Source organism: Odontomachus brunneus, unplaced genomic scaffold (genome assembly GCF_010583005.1).
Source record: "Odontomachus brunneus isolate Ranch 3 - 2012 unplaced genomic scaffold, Obru_v1 Obru_scaffold_092, whole genome shotgun sequence".
NCBI classification, from domain to species: domain Eukaryota; kingdom Metazoa; phylum Arthropoda; class Insecta; order Hymenoptera; family Formicidae; genus Odontomachus; species Odontomachus brunneus.
The window spans coordinates 340,871-361,457 of record NW_022639542.1 but is presented as its reverse complement, the minus strand read 5'-3'; the positions used below and the strand labels follow the sequence as shown (position 1 = coordinate 361,457).

The following is a 20,587-nucleotide window of genomic DNA, read 5'->3' as shown; positions in this document are numbered from 1 at the left end:
TGAGAGAGAGAGAGAGAGAGAGAGAGAGAGAGAGAGAGAGAGAGAGAGAGAGAGAGAGAGAGAGAAGGTTTGAATGAAAGAAGGTGGCAAAGTATCAAGTATTAAAGGAAGTGCGATTTTTATCCGTTAAATTAGAGTGGAGAATCAGAATACACGTTCCGATCGATGGCAAGGCGCGCGCGAAATGAACTTCGTCGCATATCCCTTGTTGCAGCCTCGAGAGACAGGGATGAAGGGAAGGTACGGTCTTGGTCGTCGCGAAACAACCATAATGTCTTACCGTACAAAGACGAGATACGGATTTGTCGGTGATGTGTATCGGAGATCCTTCGGGACGCGGCGCTTCCCTGCGGCTTTTGCATTCTGTGCCGCTTTCCCTCCGTGGCGTAGTCACGCAGCTTTCTGAAGCTTCACGAGGTAGCGCAACGGTTGTTTTTACCGGCCAGCGCTGTGTTTCCCCCAAAGTAGTAAAAATATCAATTAAATTCGCCTCAATTTAATAATTGATTTGAGTAAATAATTTCTAATTTAATTAATTGACGATTAATATAAGCCTATTTAATTAAAAATATTTTAATTAACCACTGACTTCAAGAAATCTAATTGAAAATCATTAAATTAACCATTGATTTAAAGGAATTCAATTAAAAACTGTTGAAATAACGATTAAAACGAGTGAAAGTAATTAAAGATTATTCGATTAATGATTACCATGAGCAATGTAAATAACTACGGTTAATTTCGATTGACATCGATTGGTCAATCGTTTTTCGATTAAATTTGCTTATATCAATTGCCAATTAAATAACCTTTAATTGCATTGACTATGTTCAATCGTTAATCGAATAATCTTTACTTTCGCTCGTTAATTCAGTAATTTTTAATTTAATTCCTTCAAATCAATTGTTAATTGAATGATTTTTAATTAGATTTCTTGAAGTCAGTGGTTAATTAAAATATTTTTAATTGAATAGACTTACATTAATCGTTAATTAAATTCGGCAATTAATTAAAAAAGTAATTATTCGCAATTCTGATCATCGTGTTCGCTTCAACCGATTAAAACACTCAACTGAACAACTGAACAACGAAAGAGCAGTACAGACGCGTGCCAAGGAGATTCCTTTTTATTTTATATCGCTACCTCGATTTATCTCGATTTATTTCGCGTGTTATAAGCGTTTACAACCTCGCTGTATAGACGTCTAACACGTGCGCGCGTACTTGCTCTGGCGTCGGCGCGATGCGTACTAAAGTGAGGTGAACGACCGCGGCGAGAAAGTGGGCGGAGTATCTGCTTATCTGAGTCGCGTGAGGGGGGAGGGAGGGGGGAGAGCAATGAGCCGTACCACCGCGTGCCGTCGCGTACAGTAGTAGGTGACTCTCCGGGAGAGAGAGAGAGAGAGTGCCGCGCGCTCCGCATTCCTTTCACTCGTCGTGTCTTTTCCGCTGAACGATCTAGAACGCGGATCGATATAATTGTAAATAATTCCACTTGTGGACGTCGTAGCGACTTGAAACCAACGCCATTGCACGGGGAAAATTACCGCGCTTCTAGTGAACGTGAAATCGCCCTTCTGTATCATAAGGATCGAACAGCGTTATGTAAGTACGAAAGACACTTTGTGTTTGCGCCAAAGTTAACAATCTGCGATCGAATTGTTGAGATTTCTTTTTTCATATCGTCTGTTATGGTAACGTGATTAATTAGCAGTCTTGCCAATTTTACATTTTCGACGGGCATAAAGCGCAATTTAAGTGGAAACCGAATTGATAATAATGGAAACCTTCTATAGTCACACTGAGAGACAAAAATATCTAAGAAATAGTAAATATTTTGATGGGTACTAAATAACATACATTTACTCACGCACTAATCGAAAATATTTTTTAAATAATAAAATATACATTTCTTTAAAATCTTGATAAAATCTAAGTTTTTCATGAAAGCAATTGTTTGTTTTATTTAAATAATAGAATTTAGATTTTATTATTAGATTTGAGTAAATAGTGTATCCACTAAAAATAAATACTTATAAATACTTATTAATTCGTAGATATATTTTTCTTTCAGTGCAGTAGCAACGATATTAACTCTGCTTATTTCAATGACATGTTCTTAGCTGTTACATTTTAGCTCTTGAGGTTAATCCTTTCTTCGCATGTATGTTCAAAATTTAAATATTCGTATTTAAAGAACAAAGCAATAAGAATTTTCAGGATTAGATACACGAAGAAAATATTAATTCTTTTCTTTTTCATATAAATTCTTTTCAATTGTGCCATACATGTTTTTAATAGATCAAGACTGCTAGTAAGGTCTATCTTGTTAAGTAACATAGCAAATTTGTCAATAGCACCCTTTAGTTTCCAAGTAGCACATGTGAAAAACGAAGGGATAATATATTACTGCAGAATTTTAATCTACTCCTCGATTACAAAATTCTATAATAATTTTTGCCATAAAATTCTCTCTACGCGTATGCGTTCGGGACTGATACTTTTACTTTGTGACAATACGGGCGCGAAGCGTAGGCGTTTTCTCGTTTAGTTTTTGCTCTCTTATTCTCACCGCGTGATTTCTTCTGTATTCGCTCCGCGAATTCCGAGTGCGCATACGTTGCGCAAACGACAGTATAGTAAAATGTGAATCAATGGGTTTTTTTAACCGATGCACTTCTCGATTTGCTCGAATCGCGATTCCACCAAAGAAACGTCCATTGATTATATTTGAAGCAGAGTTGTAAAAATATCAATTAAATTCACCTCAATTTAATAATTGATTTGAGTAAATAATTTCTAATTTAATTAATTGACGATTAATATAAGCCTATCCAATTGAAAATATTTTAATTAACTGACTTCAAGAAATCTAATTAAAAATCATTCAATTTTTGACTTGAAGGAATTCAACTAAAAACTGTTGAATTAACGATTAAAACGAGCGGAAGTAATTAAAGATTATTTGATTAACGATCGAACATAGTTAATATAATTAAGTGTTATTTAATTGACAATTGATATAAGGTATATATATATATATATATATATATATATATATATATATATATATATATATATATATAAAAAAGCATATATTTAGCTCGATTAGTTACCATAAGCAATGTAAATAACTACGATTAATTTCGATTGTGATTGATTGGTCAATCGTCTACTGCGCTTATATCAATTGTCAATTAAATAACCTTTAATTACATTGACTATGTTTAATCGTTAATCGAATAATCTTTAATTACTTGCGCTCATTTTAATCGTAATTCAACAGTTTTTAATTGAATTCCTTCAAATCAATCATTAATTGAACGATTTTTAATTAGATTTTTTGAAGTCAGTGGTTAATTAAAATATTTTCAATTGGATAGGCTTATAGTAATCGTCAATTAAATTCGATAATTAATTGAAAAAGTAATTAATTACTCATAATTCTGGTTTCCCCAAGACAATAAAGCGCTTTTGTTTGTAAACTGAAAAACTCGCGAAACTCGCAAAAGAACAATGGCGTATCCGTCTGCAGAAGCGGGACCGTCCCGCGGCGATTCTCTTACGTGGTATGCATGTGTGCGTACGTGTGTGCCGATGTGCACTTTACGGCGAGAAAATACACCCGACGTAGCGCAATAAAATATTCCCGAGCGATCGAGCGCAGCGCCAATGGGCGGCGTAACACGAGCTCGCCTCGCGAGAATATTTACGAATTTCCCTTTTTTCCGACATAGCACATGACTCGCTGTATTTATTGCGTTGTGCTCGCGAAAATGCGATATTTCCGTTTCCGGAATTAACTTTTTGAAGCACAGGACCTTCAAGATTCGGATTCTAATAAAATTTTCACATCACGTATCTGAATGACAATCCAAGAGATCATTCCTTTTGAAATTGATTTTTTCTATTAGATTTGTTTTCCGGATTTGAGTCGCGTGGATTCTTCTTTGTTTGATTCCGACGTTTCGCGAACATTTCAGTCCGCTTCGTCAGGGAGGAATGACCCGATGCTCCCTGACGAAGCGGACTGAAATGTTCGCAAAACGTCGGAATCAAACAAAGAAGAATCCACGCGGCTCAAACCCGGAAAACAAATCTAATATGCATGGACACCGCGAAAGCCTAAAATATTGAATTGATTTTTTTTCTATTTTTAAGGATGGTTTCACCGTGCAACCACTGTGTGCAACAAAATACTTCGACTACACCATCTGACCACCAGCGCGAGTTCTGATTGCCTTCTACCTCTCTGCCTTTCTGCTTTTGTGCTCAAATGTGAGGTAAGGATTAAGAGTTACTATCACGACGTCTTCGTTTCGTTAATTTAGAAGAAAAGTACAGTTCGAATCTTTCTTTATTCTCGAGATACGTTGACATCTATCGATGTAACCAAACGGGAAATTCGCTTTCTGCTTCAGATCGGGCGGAGATTATGGCTACATGGCGGAGGCGGTTCCCGGGAGGTGCAGATTCGATGAGTATGGAGGCCGCACCGGAGGATCCGGTTCGAGCCGTGTAGGATCGGCTCGAAGGTAAGTTTATTTTAACATTTTTCGTATTTTTGCGTTTTTTAATCCCTCGCAAAAGATCGGCACACTTGTGTCTACGCGTAAGGAAATTAATTTCGGGGAGAGCTGCAGCCCTCTCAGCCCCCCTGGCTACGCCACTACTTTTTTCATCTAATTATCTTATGTATTTAATCGACGATTCTATCTTTTTGTTCCAGAATTGTAGCAGAACGCGGCCGATCCTCGGTGCAGATCCTCGGTGAGTGAGAAAATTCAGCACGAGAAATGCTGTTTGTACTTTTTTAGGTGGTGGGTTAGTAGGTGACGGGAGTTTACACAATCTCGTGGAAATCAATGCGATTTACATAGTTTATAAATTCCTGCATGTACACTGGGAGAAAAAAGAACAGTTAATCTCACCGCATATTATAGTCATTTTCGGCGCCAGCCATCTTTTTGTTGTTCTAAGAGAAAATGTAGTGGTAGCGGCAATATGCACAGAAGGCTATTACCGATAAGCACCACAGCAGCGATTACTACAAAAACGGGTTTCTCGGCTGTAATCATTTCGCTATGCAATTATGGTCATAAATACCAAAAATTTTTCTCTCAGTGTAGGGTTTTTCGCACGTATGTGTTTGTGCTGTCCATCGAAATACACTGCGCGAAACGGACGGACGATTGTTTTAAATAACTTGAAATATCAGAATTGACGTGAAATTCACGATTATCTTGCGCGCGATAAATTTTACGTTCGCCGCGATCGTTGATTTTCCACATTTGTCACGCGTGACAATTTACATCATGTTGATTAAAATGAATGAGCAACCTTGATATTTATCGTTTCTGTTAACAATTAGAATTCCCATGAAACATTAATTTCCTTTTTTGACAAAGCATAATCAACCGCAAAACGGAATGTCTTCGTTTTCTCTCGATCTTTTGTCGAAAGCGCCGTGATTCCCGACTCGTGTTTTACACGCGCGATTCACGGGTATATTCGAAATTATTTAACAGAGAAAGTTACCGATTTTTAATATTTTCTCTTTTCCAACTCATTCCGTGCAGTTCCGCAATTGTTTTAAGCAGTCAAAAATGCGCATCGAGATTGCGCCTCAGAATAGCACATCAGAGTAGCGCTTCGCAATAACGTGTCATAACTGCGTACGATATCGAGACATACGCTGTGATGAGCGTACAATTTAGATGCTCAAAAAGTGTCACTTTCCGTAGTGCTTATATGTAAATCGCATTGATTCCAGAAGAATAAAACAAGTAGATAGGATAATATATAACTATTATTGTATATAACATGTTCACATGACATAATTGAATTATTATTGAATTGATATATTATTTAGATATCTAAGTTTACAACTATTGAATCAATTTTCTCTCTGCAAATATTGCGTGCTTTATCAATGAATTTTGACAACTTTTCGCGAGCAATGTCGTCGCGCAGAATTTTGCATTCCGATAATTTGAAATTAAAAAAGATTGAGGTATTAATAACGCGTTTTTAACATTGAATAATTTTGCTGCGGTCGAGAGACTCCATAACGATCAAGTTGCTCTCGGCGCACTCGGTACGAATTGACACATATGCAAACTGCAATAAGGGCTGCGGGGCATATTTTGTTGACACAGTGAACGTCCGTGTGCGTTTTCACTGAAAAAAGCATGCAGTTATTTCTCAAATACGACGCGTTTGTTCCGCTCTGTCAGAATTTTTTGGATTGTACGGCAAATCCGGGGCGCTCGTAAAGTGCTCGTGTACCGTCGTAAGTGAATAAGCATCGCGTATGGTCAGACGCGACGTGACTCGTGGGTGGATCCTACGTGCTCCTCTGAATACGACTGCTACGCGCTGCTATAAAAGTGTACATTGGCTCACCTCTCAGCGAGGATAGCGGCTTATTGTACGTACGTATCGCCGTGCATTTTGCGTGCATAGATTGGCTAGGAAGATATCTCGGGTCTGAAACGTTTATCCGTAATCTTTCTCTCTCTTTCTCTCGGCATCGCGGCGTAAACAGCATCGCGAGCGTTCGAACGGTTTCATTTTCCAGATAGTATACATGCATTTAGAATACTCGTTACGTACGTGTGTCTGTGTGCACATATGCACATGTATACAATGCATTGCATATCGTGCGCTTATGGGACGCTTTAAATAATGGAGCGATCAAATTCAATAAACCGTGCGTATACCGGTTTATTGAAATACCGCGCGAGGTGGCTTTAAATCAATGCGCCGTAATCAGTGCGACGGGAAAATATGTCGCGAGATGTCGGGCTATTGTTGAGTGGAAACGATACACGAGTCACGTGGAATCGGGAGTGAGTTCACGACTAGAGAGCCACCCGACCTCTGTGGCTGGCTTCTCTCGACCGTGCACTTTTCACGCGACGATGCTATCGTGGCGTAAGTCGAAACGGGCCCGGGCGGCGTAAAATTAATCTCGTAACACGCGGGTTTACGAACCGTGCCTTCGGGGGTTAAAGGTTTCGTCGTAACCTCGTTAATATCACCGCTCGCGTTTTACATGGAAAATATTTTCCGACGCGACGACAGAACACATATAGGCAGCTGTGTGCTTATTTAAGGTAATAATTTCGTAGAAATACATACAACGCGAGTTTGCATTACATTCGAAAGTATATCTCTGTCGTTTGTTGTATTAGAGGAAAATATGTCAAGAATGAATTGTCTTCTATATTCTAAACTAAAAGACATATACTTTTTTGTCGTAAGGATATTTATTATATTCGCACATATATATGTTATGCTTGTAAATATAATAAGTATCCCTGCGAGATTGGATACTTACAGCTGAGAAATTTATTGCACTACCTGATCCGTGCATTAGCTTCCTATTGACCCTATTTTTTACTTTAATTAATTGCGTATCAGAAGAGCCTTCAACTTCATGCTTTAATTCTCCTTTTATTTTTCTAATCTTTGTAATTTGTATGATATTTCTTGCGTGTATATGCGCGACTTTCTGCAGGTTTTATGAGGAAGCGGGTTTGAAATACACTAAAATCTCTCGGAACTATAAACATACGCGAACGTTGATCCCCGTGGCAAGCGATTTGTCAAGGAAGCGAAGCGTGCAATGTGGCGCGCGAACACGTGCAATAAATATTACTTCCGCGCGATGACGACGTCTCTCCCTCCGAGTTTTCCCGACCTTCGATCGCGCATCGTCGATCGAAGTCTCATTATGTGTGCTTGTGCACGCCTTGTTGCAAGCACCGGCGACATTGATGCAACAGAAATCTCTCCGCATTTTATGAGCTTGACTACTTAAGCCGCGACACTCTCCTTAATTTACCGCGCAATAAAGTATCTGTTGATAGTGATGCTCATGTGCGTTACGAACGCGCAACAGGTTCAGGAATGATCTCTTTTTCTCTCTCTTTCTCTGGACGTGATAACGTTCGAATGCTTTCGCTAATGTGACATTAATATGTAACCGGTTTTACTTTGAGCCATTTGGGAGAATAATGAAAACGCGCGCGTCGTATTTTGCTTTTTGCAATTATTACAGGCGGACGATATGATGCACATGTAAACAATATAAATTTATGAAGTTTCGATATAATCACATAATTTCAATGACATCTTGTTATTAGTGCCAATTGAAAAATATTCTTTTATTTTTTATATATTTTTCTCTTACACAGTGCACTTGCCGTCGTCCTTGTCTTTACACGCGTCATACAAAATAATCATCCCGCGAGTTAATTTGGTGTTTATACGCAGTGACAAGTGTCGCGTGTGATGCATTCTATTTTGAAACTTCTCAAAGTTTAATTATCCGAAATCGATAAGAGTTCCTCGCCGTGGACCATTTCCGAGCAATGTATCGAGCTGTCGTTCGCTTTGGTTTCTCCCAAGAATTGACTTTGCCCGGTTGAAATGCGAAATGTCAGCACATACTCGACAGGACTCAAAGAAACGCGAGAATTTCATCAGTGGGGGACGAAGAATGGGAGAGGGAAGGTGCCGGTGGCGCGCGGCGGAACGATTTAGAGCGTGAAAACTGTGACACGGAAAAACACTCGCGCCAGGTTCCCAAAGATCGGAAAAGCTCGTTGAAAGTAGGCGAGATCGCTTCTCTTCTCGCTGCTTCTTCTCGTTACATATTCCGGCCCGATACTCTTTAAGCGTGCCGAACGTCGCGAAATGATAATGTTTCATTGTGCTCGCCGACCGCGCGAGAATCGCTCGATATAAACTCGACACGTGTTTTAGCCTCGCGTTCCTTGCAATAAATCCTTAATATCATCTGTTATAGAAATTACTCTGCCGTGTATTTTACGGAATATATTTAATCGTCACTAAATGGAACGCTAATCAAATCATCGTAAAGGGAACAGTTTGCCGTATATGTGGAAAAACATGCCACTTTCTCTCTTTCTCTCTCGCTGGATTTCTTGACGAAATGTAATCAGACAACTGAAAAGAACGTAATTCTGACACATTTGACATTTACAGATGTGACACGTCACATCTCGCACGCTGTTATCAATCAGACTCCGACACTGCCTGCACTGAGAGAAAAATATAGTTGCTTTTGGCGTCAACTTTTTTTGTGATTTTAACGAAAAAAATAATTAGAAGAACCATCTTTCTAATAACAGTTACTAAAATAATGGTTTTCCCAGCTATTTTTATGGTTAAAATCACAAAAGAGTATAATTGACGCCGAAAGCAACTATATTTTTCTCTCAGTGTGCTGAATAATTTAACGGCTTTGGGGCGCGCCGTTCGTTTGGCGTATCGATTTCTCCTCTTGATTACGCGGTTCCGTGAGCTTTCGATTTGCAGTATAATAAAATTTAAACAGGACGGGCGGGCGCGCGCGAAGAGGGCGACGCGAGGACGGAGAAGGGACGGTGTATCGAGGAAAGTACATAAACCTACGTACGTCGAAGGCGAATGTGCACCGGACGGATTTCGCTGAATGGCGAGGGAATGCGGCCGCGTAGTATTCTTGACATCCGGCGGACGTGCGCGCGAACATCGCGAACTAATTTCATTCTTGAGATCCCGCGGCATTAGTTCTGCTATCGACACCCGTCCCGAGAGCTTGCGTTAATTCCCTGAGCGCGGAGACGCCGAAGAAATATCTCCGTCGACATGGGTCACCACGCCACTCGCTGGAACTTTCCGCGAAAGTGGCTGGTGTCGATAGCCACCTTCGGTCCTGGGTCCCTTAATCTCGATTAATCTTGATTTATCGTAAGCTCTCCGCCACCTTGCTCTCGCCGTGGCTAGACGCGAAACTGCGCTACAATGTCGCTATATCCTCGGATCCTATTACAAGAACTTTAATTAGTCGCCTTATGGTTTAATTAATCTACGATCATTTAACGTGTCGACAGGCAGCGCGGGGAAGGTCATCCTTTTCTCACGACGGTGTTTAATTGATATCTGCCGTTAGTCGCTGGATGCGGCCCGCGATTTGTCTCGCGTGAATAATCTTCGCGTGCCAAATTGATTTCAAGTAGTGTTGCGGTGACACTTGCGGCTCTGTTTTCGACTTATCTTGAAGCACGTTCGTAGCTGCTAGCTCATTCTGTATTAGCTTAAATTTAATTCTTTCAATTTTCTTAAATAGAATAAACAGTTGCTTTCATGAAAAGCTAAGATTTTCAGAAAATGTGTATTTCCTCACTTGGAAAACATTTTATATTGATATAAGTAAGCATATGTTATTAGCACTCACCGAATAAATAGTTCTTATTTTCATGATATTTCTTCTCTCAATGTCTTCTATCGTTCGTTCTCTCGTCGACGAGTTCGGATATATCCAACTCGCTTGAGAGCGGACTCTTTGTAGATCCGTCGGACGTTAAGAAATGCAAATTCGCGAATGACTTGGGGCGGCAGGTTTACATGTACCTCTGTCGGTTCCGGATCGATGTCTCGCGATCACCGGCGGCGCTCCAGTGCGGAGAATACGCTTCCAATATCTATTCATAGCGCACGTCGTGGTTGGACGCAGAGCCGAACTCTTTTTTTCCCCTCTAGAGCGGGCGAGGTGCCGACCCATTTTTTTCGGTAATGCCTATCTATGGAGAAGCTTTCTGGCCGCGACAAGGATCCTTGATCGAACGGCGAACGATTGCGACGCGGCCCCGATACCCTTTCGCCGGCTTATTGTCTCGTTTCGCAATCGTAACGCATGAGACGAATTGCTCGTGTACGACCACGAGAAGCACACTAGCTTTCGCGTTTCTCTCTCGTCGAAACTACAGGATAGATACATCAGCTTTTTGCGCGCGACAGAGAAAAAAGAGAAAGAAGGAGACAGCCTGTTCATCTATCGGCGCGTAGACGTCGCGTATCCAGCCGGAGAGGGTAATCCGCGCTTTTTGCACGCGTGGGAGCAAGCCCGACGTGACGTTCCGGAGATTTAGCTCGGAGACGCGCGGATTTACGTTGCACGCATCTCGAGAACGGCGGCGCTCCGGCGAGATTAACAGCTGCGGTGCGCGTGAATTATCGAGCTATTTGCGACCCCGACGTCGATTCGCGCACTCCCCGTCGGCTTGAGCGCAATTACGCAATTCCTCGCGCTGTTATCGTAAAGCGTCGCGCGCGTGGTGAAACAGCGTTAAAAATTGCGGCGCGTCGAGCCTATCGAGCGAAATCTCACCTTTCCGCGGCTGCCGGGATTCGGCCAACATCAGAATCGTTCCGTTCGCGAGGGATGATGGATCGCCCACACATAACGCGGGGTTGCGCAATGAATTCAAAATTATGCGTTTTATCGTCCCGCTACTCTGTTTTTTTGTCACGTGGGCGATTCTTCACGCAACCGCGATAAGAGTGACAGAGCTCATCCCTTCGGTTAAGAACTGTATTTGTCGAGCATACGATTATTTATGACGTCGGAATACATATTTAATCTACCGATTCCCCCTCAACTCTAGGTAAGGGGAAATTACGGGGAGAATCTTTCGTCTTACGTTACGATGTTGAAAAAAGAAAAAGAAAATTAGAATCGTTGAGCTCCGTTTCGATTCAAAAATTCGTGTTACGATTGCGCGCATTTAAAATGAGTTTTTGGATCTTTTGGTCGAAATAATAGTTATGTACACGTATAACTCCGCGCGAGTTAACCTATCACATGATCTCCACACGATCGGCCCCGAAGAAGTCTAGAATCGAAAAATGTCGAAACACAGTTGTGATTCAGTGCGTCGCACTCCGTAATGCGTGTCCGACTTTTGCGCGAACCATCGTCATTCTTATCCGTCTCGCACAGTCCCTCTCGCTTTATCTCGCCAGAATCTACACTTTGATGACTAAATCGCCCTTTATAAGCGGTACCACTCAGTCGAACGCGTTAATAAGTGAGCGTCTCGAAAGAACGGCAATTATAGTCGTCCTTCGCGCAGCGACCGCGGCGTATGTCTCGCCCGACATCTCGCAGCCGCTTCACCCCCAAGGCTCTTTTTTCCCTCCCGACAGAAAAAGAGGGTGAGAGAGAAAGAAGGAGAGGGAGAGAGACACCGTTACAGAGAGACAGGGGGAGAGCGAGGGGGAGAGAGAGAGAGAGAGGGAGCGACGGAGCGACGTTGCACAAGGGTGGTGGATGCTGAGAGGGTTGGTGGGGGGTGGATTCGGCTGGGGCGCGCGCGAGGAGAACTTGGCTCGGGGTGCGGGAGAGTCAGTGCGCGGCGAGGCGCGCCAGCTGCCGCACGTCATGATTCTACCCCAGGTGAGCGACGATGTACCCAGACACTACCACCCCGTTTACCGCAGGACCGCCGGCAACCGTGAATATATACACACTACAAATGATAGTCCCACCTGTGCATGATGAGTGTCGACGGCCTTTTTACGTTGGTTCATTTCGTCAGCACGAAAGAAAGCGCAGCATGAGTCAGTCTGTTTCTCCCTGTACATCCCCCTCCCTTCTCTCTCTCTCTCTCTCTCTCTCTTTCTGTGTCCGCTCTCGCTCACCCTTACCCTATCCCACCCCCGCCCCTACCCCTCTCTTTCTCCTCCTCCTCATCATCCTCCTTCTCTTCTCGTCACGACACCCCGCCTCTCTCTCTCTCTCTCTCTCTATCTCTCTGTGTCTCTCTCTTTTTATGTGTCGTTACGTGTACACGCATTTACGTGCAGAATGCAATTCCAGGAGAGATTGAGAGACGAACGGAAAAGCGCTGGTTCAGTGCCGTATGTTTGCGCGAGTATCGCAGTGATCATGTGAAAAAAGAACGGCTGGCATGAGATTTCGCGATGTCCCTCGTGTGTCTTGGCGCGTACGGGGATGAGGGCGACTCCGAGTCGAGAGAGTGTGTGAAGAAAAGGAGACATATCGACTAGAGACGTGCTCGGAGAGAACGAGCTCGTTAAGTGACGAAAACGGGTTGTGTTCCGATAGAGAGATCGCCTCTCTTTCTTTTTCTCTCTTTCTTTTTCTCTGTCACATGTGCTATCACACAGTTGTTCCGTGATCTTAAACAGCTTTATAATATTGAACGAGATGGTTGTCGATGTTAGTAGCGTGAGGCAATCGTGAATTATACATCACCGTCGCGCATCGCCGTCGTGAGATCTGACGTGTCGGACGTGCCGAGAAAACATATCGATCCGTTCGAAAAATCGATTCGTCAGTCGGCGAAATGGCTCGCAGTCAAAACTACGTGTATATATCGCGCCGCGTGATACCGTCGATCGTGAAGAGAAAAGAAAAATTGTGACTCCGTGCGGAAAAGCGAACAATACCGGGGCTGGCACCGAAGTTTATCGGTTCGCGGTGAATTCCTGCGAGCAAATCGTATTTTTTTTGCGAGTTTGTTTGAGTTTCGCGATTTTTCTGAGAGTTACGGCGCGCGAAACTTCCTGCATTCTCCGCTTTTGTCTCGTCTCTCTTTCTCTTTATGGACTATTTCGTGAAAGCAGCTTTTGCATCGTTGCAACAGGTTTTGCATCTTGGTCGTCGCGGTTACGTTAATTTTCCTATCCCGCTTTCATGCGCTTTCAGACTGATTATCAGTAAGCAGTCGGAGCAAATAAGCTTTGTCGAAAACCGGGAAACGAAAGTTGTGTCTCGAGCAAGTTAAATGTCTGCACCATTAGTTACAATTAATTTTTTTACCACCATTTGTCCGTACATTATCGTGTATTTTTGCATGTCTCTGTTATAATCACTGAAGAATGTATAGAACCGTCTCAAGTGTTATTTTAATTTAAAGAAAAAATAAAGGACACTTGTACATGCAAAGAGCATATAAAAGACGACATCTTCTCGCGTACGTACGAGTGCTTCAGCACATGAGTGAAACGTACATATTGATACGATAAATCTCTTCGACAGTAACACTTTACTGTGCGAAGTACTGCATAAAATAATTGATTAACTCGTATTTCTCGGGGATTCGCGAATCTACAGGAAGATATCCGTCGCAAAGTTGGGGTATAAATTTGCTGAAAGTTCAAGATATTTTTTCGAAGGAACCGGAAAGGGGAGGGGAGGCAGGAGCGCAATATAAATCTCTCAAGATGAGCGAACTCTTAAAGCGAAAAGTTCTTTACAGCGCTTGTAAAGCGCTGCAGGTGACCAGGAGTGTATTTAACACTGCGTTTAACGTCTATAGATTTTCTATAAACGCAACAATAATTTCTTTTCGAAAACGAAAAGTCCCCGTTCGCGTCGGCTATTTATTTTCCCCGTTTTCCTTTCCATCGTCGCGAGCATTCCGCAAAAAAATACGAGAACCCGAGCTGTCACGACAGGAATGCTTATTCTGAGTTAAAGAGAAATCTTTGTGAATTTTCGCGAGAGGCTGTGTGGAACATTGTAGGACGCCTTGTCGAACGACAAGTCGCAGCGTTGTGTATTTAACACGAAACTATCTTAAGTTCGCGTTGCGGGGGAAGAGCATAGGCGGAAAAATCGGGTAGCTCCGCGACGGCGGAAATTTAATTCCGCGGGACATCAGTTAAAAGAGAAACGTCGTGTATTCCCCGCCGCCTTGGCGCACTGGGGGTGGCCGTCGGGTTCCGCAAGCTGCTCGGCGATCCGCGAAAGTTACTTTTCCACGGAGGAGAAGTTTAAGAGGGCCTTTAAATCGACGCGCGACGGCCGGAAGTCGGGCGGAATATTCGATCGTTGGAAAGAGACCAGATGTCCCGGACGTGATCGGCGGAAGTGGCGCAATTAATTCGCCGAAGGATCAAACTTTCGCGAAAGAATGACGACTAACAGCGATCCGGAGTGGTGCGGATTGAACGTCGTCGTTGCAAGCGCACGTGTCTCGCTGCTTTCGAGCGTGCTTTCGCGCGCGCACGCTCTCGAGAATTCGATGGTATGGAATTAAATGTGTTTTCGAGTTCTACAGTCCTCCCTCCCGCCGGGCACAATCGCGCGAGCACTTGGCGATCTTCGGTGGGAAACTTGATCGTTTACGGATCTCTGTTCGCGGTCCGCGCATGCCATATCGACGAGAACGAGTAGTTTGCCAACTGCAATGCGGGTCAAGCTAAAATTCATGACGTTTGTAACTTCCCAAAATTACGTTGGCTTCGTCCACTCGACACGTATAATATTAGTTCGTGGTCCTTTTGGCCCTTTGCACTTGAGTCTTGTTATTTCTCGCGATTACACAGCACTCGAGTAGAAAGAGCGACCTCTTTCTGGTCAATACCCTAGAAATTGATGTCATGGTCCTCTGATCAGATTGATCTCAATCAGCTGTTTGGTTTGTACAAAGTGATGTGGTTGCGTTCTGATAAGTTGTAACTCGCAGTGTGACAGTCAGGATTATTAATAATTAAGATCATATTAGTAGTTGAGATTTGATGACATCACTTTATACAAATCAAATAATTGATTGGAATTAACCTGATCGAGACGTGAGATAATCGGGTAGCTGGCCAGGAATTTTGATTACTAACTAGTTTTTGGCCAGTTTAGGCTAGTTTGTTTGCCATTTTTTTTTACTTAGTTTCTAACCAGTAACTGGCCAAAAACATTGGCTAATACTTTCTGAACTTTTACTAGACAGAAGAACCCGGCATTTACTTGCTACTTTTATAGCCTGCCTTCTGATCAGTAACTGGTCAAGAATTTTTCTGTTTAGTTTTTGAACAGTTACTGATTAATCCTAGCCGGTAAAAACTGGCCAGTTTCTGACTGGTAACCAGTTTTTCCTGGAAATTTTCTGTTTGAGCAATCGTCGATCCGCACGAGATATCGAATCCTGAATTCTTGGCCCTTGCTATATAGGCATCCGCTTGTAATTAATTGCGTTTTCGTCTAGTTGAGAGCCAAAGTTGATGTTGTTCTTATCGGTGTTGGTGATGGCATCTTCACTTCTTCGTCATGGAGGTTGTCCCTCAACAACGGCTCGGCAAAGTTCGGACGCATTGGCCAAGTTTCCAGACAGTTTCTGCGAAACGTGACTTTCGAATGACTTTCGAATCTCGAAATGGTCGGGGGTGAAAAAAGAGCGAGAGAGAGAGAGAGACAGACAGGATTATTCGTTTTCTCTCCGCGGCGGAGGGTGGATCGTAATGTCACTCCATTAAAGCAATTACAGAAATGTCCTTTAGAATACCTCCTAGATACCCGTGGGGCGGTTTTTCTCTTTAAACGCGCGGCCGAGGATGAAACATCTCGCGTGCGCTTGAACGTCTCGCGTGCAAAGAAGCATGGAACTCGTTCCGAACGCGCTGATTATCTTCGTGTTGCGCGATACGCGGCGAGCTATGACATCGAGGAACATGTACTGACGGACGTCTGTTACGACGACGCGACGATAATTAAGCTCAGACCATTTAACGAACGGAAACGACGAAATGCGCTGCTTCGTACTGCGCCACCGCGTTACGGTTGACACGTGACGGCTGGAACTTGCTGAAAAAGAGCGCGTCCATCGGCCAAACTTTTTGACGTCGTGTGTGGTAAACAAATTAATACGTTTTCACTGTATCCAGACAGCAGAACAACTCTCTCTCTCTCTCTTCTTCCCAGGGGGAACTTCTCCGTCTTTCACTCTGCTCGCAACAAAATGCTCATTAAAATTTGCGCATAGAACCAAAACGTGGAAACATTCCCGTTTGTACTCGACAGACTGCAAAACGTTGCAACGTTGTGCATCACGTTCGTACTATGCATCGCGTTTTTCGCAAAAAAACACGAGCGATCAAAAACGGAACTCCCGACTGACAACTACACGTCCGCGGATAGAAGTTGAGAATTCGAAGGGGATAGGAAGTGAAGTGCCGACCACGCGTGATTAATCAGAAAATACTTATAAGTAAACCTATTTAAAAAGTACACTCCGATTTCTTTCTAATTTGGCACAAATGTAGAAGTACAAAAAATATTTAATACAGAAATACGGCAATTTTAATTAAAATTTTAATAAAAAAAAATCGACATAGCTGAGACACAAACCATTCTAAATTTCTTTAGCCGAAATTCCAACCGAAATATTTCATATGCGTTTTTGGTTTGCTGATTGTCAATATGAAATCAAACGTGTAAAATTATTTGTATAAATAATAAAATATTTAAACAAAAAACATGTAAAAAGTTGAAAAAAATTATTTATACAAATAATTTCTCGGTTTGACCGAGATTCAAAACATTTTTGACTAACTTAGCACAAATTTGAAATATTTCGGTTGGAATCTCGGTTAAAGAAATTTAGAATGGTTCGTGTCTCAGCTATGCTGATTTTGTTAAAATTTTAATTAAAATTGCCGGATTTCTCGATTTAGCCGAGATTCGTACCATTTTTGACTAATTTAGCACAGATTTAAAATATTTCGAATCTTGGCTAAAGAAATTTAGAATGGTTCGTATCTCAGCTATATCGATTTTGTTAAAATTATTTAACTATATCTTGTATTTAATTTTATTTCTTAGATATTTTTATTGCACTTGATGATAGAAATGAGAACATTAAAAAACTATAAAATATCCGTGAAATTCAAAGTGGCCCAAAATGAAAAAATATGACCTAAATATTTTATGTACTTCTACATTTGTGCCAAATTAGAAAAAAATCGGAGTGTACCTTTTGGGTAGATTTACTTATTAGCGGCCGAAATAAGCGCGCCGGCTCTGTAATGCAACGGCTGACAGATGTAAGCCACGGTTTTCTTTTGGAGAATTAAAACGCATTAAGAACTTTTTTCTCGAAAGTTCTCCCAAGTAACGGCTCCCAAGTAGCGATCGCATCGTCGACATATCTCGCGGAAGAATGAGAAATTAATTCACTGAAAAAAATAGTTTTGCTAATTTAATAAAATACCAGTATTCGCAGCAAATTGTCGGTAACATCGTCAGTGACAGCAAACAATTCCGTTATGGAAACAAATGATTTGTTGCTTTCAATTTGCTTCTATAATGAATGCTGCTGCGCAGTTAATCCAACAAATCATAAATCTGATTTACTAGCAATGTAGAAGTTAGAAATGAAAAAATTAAAAATGACGTTCAACAAATCAGTTGTATTAACAAAGAAATGTTTCTTTCTATAAGAATTTAGAGAAAGAAATAACAACGCGTCATTATTACATAAATATTATCTATTTCTCTGAAACCACTCATTTTCTGTGCCGCAATATTTCATGTCCATTGTACACACGCACCGCCTAAGGTAAATGTATCAATGCCCGGACATGTACCTAATTCCGGACACTCTTATTATTTTGAATATTTTTCTAAATATTTCATCTTTCAATATACTCTAAATATAAATATTAAATGTATGTATACCAATATGTATGTATTATACGTTGAAAGTTGAAATATTCATATTCAAATATAAAAATAATAATAATGTCCGGAGATGGTACATGTCCGGGCATTGGTACATTTACTTTAACAACAGCTGTTTCGCTCTGACCAGGCTTGGCAGCAATAATGCGAACACGTACGGACTATCGCGACATGAGAGTTTCATTTGTCTTCGAACAAATCACTTCTGTTTACGACACTTGCTGTTATATTTGCTGCTGTTACTGATATTATAAATCGTATTTACAATGAATTTTGTACATTCAACAATCTATGTGATTTATATCTCAGGCAATGCATATCTGTTAAAATGACAACTGGTTAAAATATGGTTTGTAACGGCAACTATTCGATCTATTTCCGTAGCGGTTATCAAACAGCAAACGTGCTTTTGCTCTGATAAGAGAAGGATTTTTCTCAGTGTTTCTTCTCACGTTGGGGTCTCGGAAGGGTGTTATAAATTATTATTCGGTATCGCGCGATGGTTGCGCGAGCGCCGTGGCCCGTCGAGGAAAATCGCAGCCGCGAACTATTCGATCCGCTGTTCAGGGCTCGCAGGAGAGACGGAAAAAGAGAGGGAGGGGGAGAGAGAGAGAGAAGGTAGAGGGAGCTTAGCGTGATAATCGGTGATATGGCGCGGAAGCGAAGTTTAATCTCCGCCGCAACGGAACGGAATTTCCGCGGTTCGCGATCGCCCGAATTTTACGCGAGGCAACTTCTCGAAGACATTCCATCTTAACCCCCGTTCAAATCCTGCCCCCATCTTGACCCCCGCGAGAGAGTTTCTCTCTGCCGTCGGCAGAGCGGAATTTTCGGCTTGTCTGACATCTCGACCGGATTTTAATCACTTGCATTTTTCCGCCGGACGAGCTTGTGCTCGCGACGGAATCGCGCGCTCATCTCGTTTGCGCCACTATCGACCGCGCTTTGCGAAAATAGACGCAGCGAATAATACATATCTTCGTTAGAGTGACGGCGTCTTTCAGGCTCTCGCCTCGTTCCTCGCGCATTGCGATTTCAATCTCGGGATATGCTCTCGGGGTGTAATTCCGAGATAGGTTGTGGCAAACAGGACTGCTGATTAATCTGCAAACTAAGCGCCAAACTGCAACAAGCTATTTTTACTGATATGATTGCAATTTTGCCGAGTTTGAACTGTAATTGAAGTGCTATATAATCATTGAAGGTGCGTCGATCGTGTGATTACAATTAATGCATCGAATACTTATGAGAATAATACGTCATTGAGATAATGCGATGATTGCGCAGGATAAGTCAACTTAACGTTCGATTCTAAAATATTTCTGCTGTCTTTTATATTACCGGAAAATTGCAAGAAATAAATTGTGTAGTCGGAAGATTCGGCTCTAGCCACAATATTTATTCCTCCTCATTAATTTAACCGGCACATATTTTCCGATAAGGTAAGAGACAACAGAGTCATTTTAAGACTCGTGTACGATACGCGGAGTGAGTTTGACGCAAATTGGAGTAAAAAATAAAAATGATTAATTTCGTTTACGTTTATACTTCATCTCCCTCACGTCGAAAGTGCTTCTTTTAACCAAGAGGAATACTTCCGGTGTGAGGCAGCTAGAGAATAGGGGCGTAGGCGAAATAAATTATTTTTATTTTTCACTAGCTTTTACGCCAAGCTCACTTCGCGTATTATAGGCGCACCTTTAGAATATAACGTTAAATGACTTACCCTGTGTATTAGTCAGAGTCATAATATTTTACGCGACGTAGAAAACAAAACTCGATCTTTTTCTGTTTCAATCTAATTCGGTCAATTCGAAATTAAGACACTGTACGCGTAATTTGGATAGGTTGGATGCTATGAATACGTAGAAGTGGTCTCTATGTTTATCGGGCAGGCACACTAGTCGCGCATCTCCCGCGCTGGAAGTCCAGACTCGCCGAAATTACACCGTCTGCGAGTCTACGAGCGCGTCTCCAATTTTCCCCCGACTTTCTATTATCAGCAAACACCGGCACAAAGAGCGATACGTCTGCGAAGATTAAAAGGGAGCCGCTCGACATGCTAGACGATCAGAACGAGCGTCACGAGAGCGACGCGCAATTCTGAATCGCGAATAAACTAACAAGGTAGTCACCCTTGGGGACTTATCGCAGTGACACTGAGAGGCTTCTCCAGACCCTCGAAATACTCTCATTTTGACAAAGTGAAATTTCTCTTCGAGTTTTGTAGCTTTGTCGACCCTTTCTTTCTCTCTCTCTCTCTCTCTCTCTCTCTCTCTCTCTCTCTCTCTCTCTCTCTCTCTCTCTCTCTCT

The 20,587-nt window shown here is 42.0% G+C and overlaps 1 protein-coding gene and 1 long non-coding RNA gene across 4 annotated transcripts in view; both read left to right on the top strand.

The window, feature by feature from the left end:
• The window catches only part of LOC116848258, a 32,559-nt gene extending 27,649 nt beyond the window's left edge, over window positions 1–4,910 (top strand). Inside the window, exons 2-4 of the long non-coding RNA XR_004378935.1 lie at window positions 4,162–4,283; window positions 4,422–4,535; window positions 4,730–4,910. This is a non-coding gene — a long non-coding RNA (uncharacterized LOC116848258). The remainder of the gene's footprint in view (window positions 1–4,161; window positions 4,284–4,421; window positions 4,536–4,729) is intronic.
• A 7,297-nt stretch (window positions 4,911–12,207) lies between these two features.
• LOC116848256 (dopamine receptor 1) overlaps window positions 12,208–20,587 on the top strand; it is a 134,878-nt gene continuing 126,498 nt past the window's right edge. For 2 of the 3 annotated variants that reach the window (XM_032824157.1, XM_032824155.1), the window contains exon 1: window positions 12,208–12,308. In XM_032824157.1, the coding sequence (XP_032680048.1) occupies window positions 12,261–12,308 (48 nt within the window). In that variant the 5' untranslated portion in view covers window positions 12,208–12,260. The remainder of the gene's footprint in view (window positions 12,309–20,587) is intronic. The other variant, XM_032824156.1, reaches the window with a different exon arrangement.